This window comes from Pocillopora verrucosa, chromosome 9 (genome assembly GCF_036669915.1).
Source record: "Pocillopora verrucosa isolate sample1 chromosome 9, ASM3666991v2, whole genome shotgun sequence".
NCBI lineage: Eukaryota > Metazoa > Cnidaria > Anthozoa > Scleractinia > Pocilloporidae > Pocillopora > Pocillopora verrucosa.
In genome coordinates, this window is record NC_089320.1 from 10,051,420 (window position 1) to 10,062,835 (window position 11,416).

General features: G+C 35.4%; 1 protein-coding gene across 1 annotated transcript; it reads right to left on the reverse strand.

Annotated features, from left to right (window-relative positions):
* Positions 1-357: 357 nt before the first annotated feature.
* LOC131793797 (phenylalanine--tRNA ligase beta subunit-like) lies at positions 358-10,886 on the reverse strand. Its single transcript, XM_059111276.2, has 21 exons — positions 10,739-10,886; positions 10,580-10,635; positions 10,077-10,129; positions 9,805-9,861; positions 9,383-9,452; positions 8,408-8,467; positions 8,090-8,254; positions 7,144-7,185; positions 6,703-6,811; positions 6,109-6,179; positions 5,776-5,837; positions 5,125-5,176; positions 4,788-4,849; positions 4,579-4,685; positions 3,973-4,073; positions 3,451-3,531; positions 3,051-3,143; positions 2,533-2,650; positions 2,117-2,181; positions 1,852-1,951; positions 358-1,673 (listed from the first exon to the last, which is right to left on the reverse strand). Exons 1-21 carry the CDS (start codon positions 10,794-10,796, stop codon positions 1,522-1,524), a joined length of 1,734 nt encoding a protein of 577 aa, XP_058967259.2. The 5' UTR covers positions 10,797-10,886; the 3' UTR covers positions 358-1,521.
* Between the last annotated feature and the right edge of the window lie 530 nt (positions 10,887-11,416).

Sequence of the window (11,416 nt, forward strand, 5' to 3'; positions counted from 1 at the left end):
GTGCATGTCCATGTCTTGTTTCACGTGGAAACTTCAGTTACAGTAGTTCTGGTGAATTTTCTTCCCAACGTCACTCTTTATCCCTAAGAAATCTTGTTAGGATTCTTCGTTAAGATTTTTTGAAATTACCATGCGCTGCGGCAAGAACAGCCAAGGTCGCGAAGAAAATCTGAAACAATTTTCTTTTTTGTTTCTCTGCAGTTCTGGAGGTTTGACCTCAAGGAAAGCGAAAAGCACGAGAATCCATCAATCCATCAAATGATAAATGTGGCATATATCAATGAGTGTCATCGATAGCAAACACGGGTTTTCTTCCATCTGACCTTTGCGGTTAATAATAAATCCCTAAAACAAACCTACTATTAATTTTGTTTATTTTCATTTTTATAATCCTACACTGAAAAATGCAGTTCATCTTCACCCTCACGACATATATACATACGAAAAACAGCTATTGTAGTGAGGGATTTATCGGCACGTTAAGTTGCTCATAATTGTTCATAGTGCCTGAAAAAAGGTCTGTCAAGATCTCTTCTCCTTCATGGACACAAACAAAATTCAGGCCGTTATAATAAGATTAGTTTTGTTAAGGTAGTCGGCGCAATGGAGGCGTTAAATGTACAGAAGAGTGATGCAGCAGAGTGGTATGGGAACCAGTGATGGAATTTGCTGATCTAGGAAGAGACCCGACATTCCTCTGGGGCCTTGCTATTCAACACATCGGGCCTTTTTTAACTGTCTTGGAATTTGTGCATTGAAATACTATAACTTCTTGGTTAAAACTTTTTAATTAAAACACACAGTACTGAGTAAACTTATCTTAGGGTGACCTTCTTGAGCTCTTGAAAATTAATGTAGGCAGACAGCCGAATCTATTTCACAAATAGATTCCTTTTTCACCTTATTCAATCAGTAGGTTAGAGACACAGATGAAGTTAAAATGATTTGAGAACTAACAGGAAGCACGGAGGCCATAGGCGAGCGCATTACTAATTGTTGCTCACACCTTTTCTGATTTATAACTGAGCAGGCAAACGGCAAAATGAAATCGATCTTTTTTCGAATAGACCGGCAAACTAAGCAAAATTTCGATTTGTTTCAGTTTAAGCACTTTTAGATATTTGAGCTGTTTTATTTTCCACCTCTAAACAGCTCCTACTCAGCTTCAGCCTTCTGAACCTTCACTTTCTAAATCGGAAAAAATCTAGCAAAAACTTTCAGACTTGTGCGCCAGTATGGTCAAAACAAGAGGAGTAAATTAGAGGAAACGACCAATGAGATAGCGGGTATTATTCAGTTACTGGTCAAATCGCATGGAGAGCGACGGCTCTAAATGACTTAACAGGAAGTAGAAAGCTTCATCACCAAGGTTATGCAAATTCAAGTGTTTCAGCATACTTGAATGAGCAAGTGGGCAATTCTCTGACTTCACAAATATTTCCTAAATTCATTTTTCTCTGCAGCCTCAGGCAGCCAACTATTGAATAACTCAGCTATTGATTTCAGTAATTACTGATTCCCTCAAAGGAACTCCTCCACGTCCAGTTCAAGCACTGCGCATGGTAAATTCAACTCGAAGTTGCTGACAACCTCTGGGTGTAATACTCCCATGATGCCGATGGGCTTTCCGTTAACGATCACCTGCGCACATCGACCAGGAAAGAAGGTTTCATCTGAAAAATTATCACATGAATAAATTAATGAACGCGCGAACCAGCTTGCGAATAAACAAACATACATCTTTATTTAAGGTAGTTACCCAGGCAATAAGTTAGACATTCAGTCGTTTAAAAAATATTTCATGGATAATTTTGTTTTATCAATTGTAGTTTTAGGGAGTAACACAGATACCTGCATGAGCCTCCAGATAATATCCGTGTGCTGACGTTTTATCCTCTGTGTACGGTACTTCAAGGAGCTGCATGGTGCGGTCCAACAAACCATGAATGACCTGGAGATAGGTAAAATCTTCACTTAAGGCGTAACTAAAAGGGATCTCAAACGAACTTCAGATGGACATTGAGGGAAAGTGCTGGAAATACCGCGAGGCTTGCTTAACGTAGCTTCGCGTGCCTAATCAATCAGCACCTTTCCCTTACAGCGACAGTGACCTTACCTCAAATCCCGGCGTCTTGTTGTAATTCGCGGCACAGAAACGACGGTGATTTCGAGCTCCAACATCTTGAAAAAGAAAAAAAGAGCCATGGAGCATTGGTTATTTTGTCCATACCCACCGAAGACAAAATTTTGAATAGCTTTTTGCTTAATCGAGTGACTAAGACAAGGTCTTACTGTAAAAAGTGTGCCTCGCTTCAAATATGTTGCTAGTAACGTTCACTTGTTATCGGAAAGGTTTTAGCTCGAATCCTATTAAAGTCTAACTTTTTTTCAGGCTTCTTTTTATGCTTTATTTAATTGCGTTTTTACTGCGCGGCTTATTTCGTTTTTTGTTTATCAGCCGCAATCAAATAATATTTAATTAAGTAGTGAGTGTATAAGTCGTGCAAAGAACACCAACAAATCGCACTGTACCTTTCTGATCATCGCTGTGTACCACGTCTGAAATTTCAAACAGCTTCATTGGAAGAGGCATCTTCTTGTTACAGCCAATGGTCTTTAGGATGCCAGGAATGAGTGTTGTTCTTGCAACCTGTTAGTAATTGAAATGGTCAGAGTGCTTATTGATGAGTGCGGAAGATTCAAACCTAGCTGCAGCCGATCAGAGAAAAGAAAAATATCACGAGAACTCAAAGATAACTGGTGTAAGACATAAGAGACCGCACGTGATCAGGTCGCTATCTCCACCTATACAAATTCTGCTTCACTGCTAAGTTCTTTAAAACAGGCCACAATAACAAGAACAAACGACAAAGAGGGACAAAACGAAATAACTTCTAAATCTTCCTCCGCTTACACACCGAAGGTTTTTCAATTCACCGATTTAAAGGCGAGATCCTCGCACAAAAAAATATAATCGTAATTTTAAAATACATGTATAAAGAAAATTAAAGATTTTAATTCCATACGAAAAGAAAAAAAAAATAGTAAACCTGGAATTCCAGTGTTTTTGGATTTGCGATGTGAACAGCTTTTGAAGACGACAAAGGCTTCTTGAGTTTCTCCGAAACATCATCACGGGAACACTGGAAAAAGAAGAGAGATATCGTTAGGACTTGAGAACAATTACAGCCAAGGATGTACAAACAAAAGCCAATTCTGAGAAGAGGTCTTAAACATTGACTTTTCGGGTTGATGTGTCACTTTTCTTATAAGAATTGACAAAAGTATTTACGTAAAGAACACAAGAGCCAAATTGAGTTCTATTAGAATTATTTTCTTCTCTGATGATGATAAACAGAAGCATTGAGCCACGCAAAACACACAAATACAGCAAACAAACATAACGTATTGAAATCGCTGGGAAAAGCTATCCGGGAAAAAATCTCTTACCAGAGCGAAGGTTAAAACTTCTGTAAAGCCCGCTTGAGCTATTTCTTGTCTCAGCAGATCACAGAGTGTGTTCAACTTGAACTGCAAAAGAAGTAACAAAACTTTTGGTGCTGCAGTAGTTAATCACCCCGGGTTCTCTGCTTTGTGATCAAAATGATTGCAACGACTGTGACTGTAACATCCTAACCTACATTATATTTACATGCACAATGATTTAGTAAACAAGAGCTGACAAATGTATACTTGGATTAAAAAAAAGGAAAAAAATTATTTCAGAACAGCTAATTGAGGACACTAATTAACTGACATAAAACTTTAAAAAAAGTGATGGAGAAACTTATATCAATTATACATTGATTACTCTAATCAAAGATCTACAACCTATCAATCTGCAACCTGAAAATGTTATTTCCTTACGCAGGTGTATAAATTTAAGATAGAAAAAGGATTCGTAAACCAAGTAAGCTAATTATCAAATACATTCCAATTTAGAGAGGTCACATGAAGTTTTGCTCATCTTACCTGATTAGCAATAGTATTGGTTGGAGGTATTCTCTTTACAATATTATTAAATCCATGAGAAATGGCCACATCTTCAATTACATCACACTCGTGGATAATATTTGTGAAGTGTCAAGAAAATAACATGAGTAACCAAAGAGCAACAAACCTTGCTTCATTAAGCTGCTTTTAACATCCCAAGGGTTTGACAATGGACTTACACTATTCACCTTTTTTGCTGCATTACATTTGAGATGGCAAATTTAGACTCTAAAAGGCCCAAGTCATGTAATAAGACGAAAGTGAGTTTTTTTAGGTGCTGTAAAATGGCATTTGATTCCAACAGTAATCAGCACTACACGGAAGAACATTCTCCAACAAATGCATCAGAGCTAAGAAGTGGGAAGAAAATGAATCACAAGACATATAGATTTAATCAGTAAGCTTCAAATTGTGCCACAAAACCTGCGCACAAGTGCTTTCTCTTTCAAAAGAACACCTCAGCAAGAGGATTGTGGATGTATATGGAAATGAACAGAAGTACACTGTGGTTATGGTACATTACATTTCTTTGAGATAAAAACCACAGAGTTCAAAGCAAGATTAATAAATGCTATGAAAGGATATCTGCTCTAGTTGGAGGAATTTCTACTTTGACGTTTTTCCCACCATCAGTAACCTCACTTTGAAGACACATCCTTGTCAACAATTCTGCAACTCTCTCTGGAGATTCCCTGTGAACAGGCAGAAACAATTTAATCAGATCAATAAATTAATTTTAAGAACTGTGTGCTATCTTGCTACATGTACATAACTGAGTAAAAACAACATCTTACTTAATTCCAATTTTATTGTTAATCTGCTCAACACTGACCACTTCATGGCGATATTTAAGTTCCTAGTGTGAAAAGGAAACAGAGGCAACTTTTAGTACAGATTCAATTAGGTAATTTCACACAAAGGACTGATGAACAGTGCTGCTGTGTGTGTCATCTGACACCTTTGTCAAAGTGTCAGAAAAGATCAACTCAACATGTAGCCCATAGCTTATTCAGGTGATTTTGCTGGCTTTCATTTTTTTTAGTTCTATGGACACGAGAAAAAAGATTTGTGGACAGGTTAGAGTGGTGTAAGCTGGCTATGATGCAGAAGTGAGTTTGATATGTAACATACTGGATAAACAAGGACTGATCCATCTGGCTGCTCAACTTCAACAGATTCCACCCTGGAACAGAAAAGGTTAACATTTAAGGTCTGGTAACAAATTAAATATATCTCATTAATACGGCATTTTGGCCTTTTAAAGTGTCAAATAAACCCAGTGAGTTTCACAGCTACCAAATAAACTAAGCCTTCTGATATTCCTTAAATGTACCTACAGATTGATTCAACCTACAAGTAATGTAAAAAGTTTGAGTCAAAAGAAGATCAATCGAATTTGACCTTAAGTGAAGCTAAAGTCACTTCTTTGGGGTCAAAATGTTTGTTTTTAAAGGAAATCAAACCAAACTTTGCCCTAGAGACTTTTCTTTACATCAGTGGAATCACCCTGTATTTATTTTCTGCAGATGATCTGCTATATATTTTCAGGGAAGTGAAACAAAAAAAACTATAATTCAAAGTTGTTTCAATAGACATCTTTCTTAGACTAGAACTTTAGCAGAAATCTGAAGGACTGATACAGTGTAATATTTGTTATACAAAAGAGTGCTTGTAGGCCAAAATTATCTTATTGTTCTTTAAAAATCACATTTCGACCTAAAAAGTAATTTGGACCTGTTTTGCAATTTGTCTTATAAACTACAATACTCCTTGTACACTTACACAAATGGTTCCTCACAGTAGACACTGAACATTGTCACAAGTGTGTCCAGGACAATTTTAGCCTAATAATGAAGAGAAATGATTCTGTTTTCATACAAACACCAGCCAAGAAAATAAATAAAGAAAAAAAAAAAAAACATAAAAGTCTCTTGCAGTTTAAGGTTAGGTTTATGGATGTAAACTTGCTACTAAAAGATTGGTTATTGCAGGGAGCCATGAATATTAAATAAACATTCATGGTCACCTGATTTACAGAAATACATTAGTTACATTGATTTCATGTTAAATTTTAACACAGATGTATTCATTCTCATCAGCAATTAAGCACTATACCTTGTGAAGATCTGTGGCTGTACTTTCTATGAAGACATTTCTTGTGTTGAGTGTTATTTTGGAATGTTCACCTAACATACGAAGCATGTGGTTAAATATTTGGTATTTTAAAAACACTAAGCTTAGAGAATTTTTCCAAATTTTTGCAGAAAGATTTTCATTTACAGCAAGGGCAAAAAGTAACATCATTACATTCATCCCCTTTTTCATTCTTACAGATAGCATGATCATTCTCAAGCTTGTAGAGGGGTCTTGAGTAGTGCCTTATTTCTATGGCCAATCAAGTGTTACCAGATCCACAAGTAGTATACAGCCTCAAGGTTATAACTGAAAACTTAACACGCGTAAAATGAAACAATGATCCCCTTTGATATCCAATCTTTTAGCAATTACTAATATAAAGTATAATCAAAAAGAAAGTGAAATCACTTCCTGGTAGACATGTGGTTTTTGCCTTGGTCATGGTTAATCATAGCTGACATTTAACAAATTTTCCTTCTTACAAATAAATGATGCACCATCAAAATTGGCTACATATCAGCTGTATTACAGTATAAAGAAATTAAATCAATTCAAATCAGTTTTGAAGCTTACCATTGATAATTGGTGGCATTGACAGCACAACACTTTTGGCATCAAATATGATAGGATAAACTGGTTTGTCCCGAATGATTGGCAGGTACTGTTTCAAGTGGCTTTCCCCCTTTAAACAGAATAAACAAAATGATAAATAACCACAAGCAAAAAGAGGAGGCCAAAAAAAATGGTCTCACAGTATAAATAACAGTTAACTTATTGCAAACAGAGAAGTAAAGATAGACTTCCACTCCACAAAAACAATTATTGTTTTTCCTAAAAATTTGGAAGATATCACAATTTTTGCAGATTAAACCCTGGATTTTTCAAGTTTTGTAGTTGTAAAGGTAATACAGATTTAAAAAATTCTTGATGCAGATCAAACCAACAGCTTAACCCCAAAAGACCTAGAGGGAAGGAAAAAATTATTAATTTTGAAAGTATTCAGCTCCTTCCTACCTTATACAAGTCCATCAATTCAACAGCAGTAAATTCTTTGGTCTAAGAGAAAATAAGTTGGACTAAGAGGACATACAGGTATGCTTGCCTTCTAATCAATCAATTTTCAGCCAATGAGAAAAAATGCTTCTCATTTGGCTAAAAAAATATTCACCTCAAAACTATTAGTAATCTACTGCTGTAGAGCCAGCTTTTCCATTCAAACTATAACCTACATGCCATTAGCTTGTTCTTAAATGTAGTAAATCATATTTTTAGAATTGGTTACCTTTAATGAAAAGGTACCGTAGTTTCTTGGTTACTAGGCGCACATTCATCATCAAAGTGCTAAAATACTGAACAAGTTTGCAGAAAAAGTGTACATACATTTACATCATGAGTTCTTTGATTTACAAGACATCCCAAGATACTACCCAAGACCATAAATAGATTTGAACAAAATAGTTCTGCAGTTTTAAATTTGGTCCATATAAAGATATCTCAATGTAACTTCCCATTAGGCTATATTGTATTCAAAGAGATGTGGTATAAACCAGGGTATAGTTTTTTTTTGTCATACATGTAAATTTAAAATGAAACATATTTTATTGGTTATTTGCATAAAGTTTCTAATTTTAGGAACACAGAAGTCCTGTGGTGTGAGTGTTCCAGTTAAGCTAAAATGCTACCGACAAAATAATCTAAATTATGCAGGGAGCATGTATCCTCAATGGGTTTAAGGCAATCTTAATCTGTGTAATTCACTGCTAACACCATCAAAAATATATGCACAGATACAATCTCATCCAGTGTTTCATCAAAACCATTTTAAATCTAACCTAATTGTTAAATGTAAGGAGTCATCCTTATAATAACTGAATGAAATTCATATCACTTTGTCTAAGCTATGGTACTAAGTCCATATAATCTTTCACAGTGTGGTAAATAAATCTGTATCATGTCTCACCTGGTTAAGAGGTATAAATTTGATATCTTGAGGAGGAAGAGCATCATACAAAAATGGTCCTTGCAGTGTGTCAAAATCATGAGTTCCTATGGCAACAAGACTTCTACGTCGACAAAGATTGTGATGTAGTTTATCTTGAAGGTCAATGAAGCTGTTATAACTTTCCTGGAGTGTAAGAAGTTATAATGAGAACAAGCTTATAGGTGACCCTCTTCATAAACAGGAAATAGATGAAGGATGAAGTATGAAATTGATGTTGCTTATTGATTCTATTAAGCCTAAGTAAAAAACTTAAAAATGAAATAATAATGACACTACCTGAGTGAAAGTAATATTCCTTATGAGGGCAGCAACACAATGAGGTCTGACAAGAGCTGTCTGTAAAAACAGAGAAACATCCCTTCAAGCTTTTTGCCATCACATGTTTGGCAAAATGACTCATCAAGAGATAACACTTGCTCAATATAACAAAAAGAGTTTCAAGAACCACACTTAAATTTACAATCACTGGAGCACACTTCTTTAAATTACACTCCATGTAATTAAAAAATAAAGAAGCCTACTCTTGGTGCAATTCAATATTCTTTAGTATTTTCAAAAACTTAGCAAAATTTCCTTGAAGTCATAAGGTAGTCTAAGAAAATTAGACTATTCTCCTAGGAGAGATCTTTTAGGAAAGTTTTTCATTAGAGGGTTCCAACTTTCTAATGAACATTTAACATAATCCACAGATTTTGATGACATCTAAGTAATGTTTGTCCTTTCAGAATGGACCAAAATGGTAGGAAATTTAACTCCTTCAGTGCCAGGACTTGACAATTTCCTCTTTACCAGACAACCTCACATTTTCCAATTAGCTTGCTTTTTACTTCTGTGGTTAAATAATTATCATGAAAGCATCCTCTAATAGGACATCTTTTTTTTAAATTCTCTTTCTGCTTAACAGAGAAAATCAAAGATAATCTCAAGGAATCATAGGTTTAATGGATTTACTGTTGAGTGAAACAAACCCTTTGTTTGATTACAGACTGTTCTATACACACGTATACAACTATGCTGAATGGCTCCATAATATTTTACATTATATCATGTATAGACTGTAATTTATAACACTATAACTTGTTATATTGTACAACTTAGTTGATTTGTGATGTTGGAAAATATACACATTATGTGCATTGACTCACATTAAACTAAAGATTCATTTTCAGCATGGAAAGAAATTAAAACTTGAAACAAGACTCAACATGCCCTATAGGTATATCAAGAAAGGACTGGGAAGAAAATACATACATTTTTGGAGATTTTTAATCTCTGCATAGCACCACTGGGTTTCACAGCTTTGTATCTAGGAGCTTTTATCCTGAAATATAAGGAATGAGGGAAAGCCTCTAAATGCGGAAAGGTTTGGTACATATTAATAAAGTGGGCGAGTTTCTAAAGAGACTGTCAGAGGTGCTGCATCAGTGGGAGTATAACAAGATAAGCTGGTTTTATCAATTGAGTGAATTAAGTGAATTGACCTCACAGCAGAAACTAAAGGATTTTTTTAACAAAACAATTGTCACAATTCAATAGGGTAATTTGGTGTTATCAACTGAGTTGAAAATGCAAATTGGCCACTGTAAAGAGTTTAAAAGGCTGACATTTCAAGCCTTAGCCCTTCGTCAGAGTGATTGTCACAATTCAATTACAGGATTCTCTAATAAACTCACTTTCCAAGAAAAACTTGAATTCCTCTTGAGATTCCTTCCAGACATAGAAGGTCATATCTGTGTAATCAAATTATAATCAAGTTAATGGAGTAATTTAAATAAACATTAAACAAAAAAAATTATTGACACACATATTTATTTTGGTACTACAAAGGATGAAGGAAATTAAAAGCATAACAGTTAAAAAAATGTTTCTAGATTGAAGCTTTCTACATCTAGCATGATGCCTGTAGTCCAGAAGTTGTTTATAATTAAAATAAAATGTAGTCCACCTGTTGGCTGGGATTTCAATTTTGTAGATGACTCCTTCATCACCTTCCTCAACCTGTGTGGATTACAGAATCACAACTCATGAAACTTGTTGGACAAAAAAGAAACAACATCAACAACAACACCAACAACAAAATGAGGTATGTTGTATATGCTGGTAGCAGCTCCTAGTATCCATCTCCTGTCGTGACTGAGTAGTGACGAACGGTTAACATATTTTGGTAACAAATTTTAAAATTCATCTGATTACTTGATTTTTGTTTTAAAGTGTGCGTAATTTCTCATTAAGGTTCCAAGATCAGGTTTTGTTCAGTTTGTTTGTTAGACAAATTTACTCTATAGAATTTTATCCGTGATTAAATATAGCGTGCACACCAAATTGCCATCCTGTCCATTAGAGGAAGCCCAGATAACTCCAGTTATTCCAAATAGTACTCATAAAAAGGCTGCTTTTCTTTGACAAATGGAGAATACAAGGCATGAATATAATGCAGATGCTACTCACCACTTCATCCAGTTCAAGTCCAAAGTCAAAGCACAGTTCTTCAAACTCTTCATCCGCTGGAACAAATAACTCCTGTTTTATTTCACTTTCCTTTGTATTTCACTTCTACTTGTTCGAAAATCTTACCACGTGCATTACACAAGAACCGATAATACTTACTGTACTCCTTTCCAATGGCCTTGAATAACAAGTCTCGCTTAACGTCCACGGTCGGCATGTCTTGAGAATAACCTTTTCACGAAAAGAATTTTAAATTTACAAAAATCATAAATAAATCCTTAGGGTAATTTCATCAGCCAATCCTTTCTTATACTTGTTCCCAGTCTCTTTAGTCCTCTCTGGAATTTCCTTAGAGCGCGGGCTCAGATAAGACTATAGTTTCCAGTTTCAACAAACCCGCGGCTTTCTTTATGTCTTTACTACTTTTTTCCCGACAAAAGAATCTTTGCTTTTGCAAATTTACAGATATTTCGCCCTTTCTTTTAAATATATTATAGATTTTTGCTTTTACTAAAAATGTCACACATTTCATTCAACGCTAACTTGTGGAATGAATCGCATGATTGATCAGTTCTAAGACGGTCTGGATAAAACGCAGACTGCGGACCGTGCAGACCGCCATATTGGATTTGGAAAACTGAGTAAGAGTTGAATAGCGGCAGAAGATGAAGGACAAAGAGGGGACAGGTCAGGAACAAAAAGTTAGCAGGGCAGCGAAGCCACTCAACACTTCTTGGTCCCGTTTATTTCGTTTCGTCCATTTTAGACTAAAAAAGAAACGTCATCAGATGGCCCGTCCGTCTTGTCCTGGGAGATCGTTTCATTCCTTGTACCAAC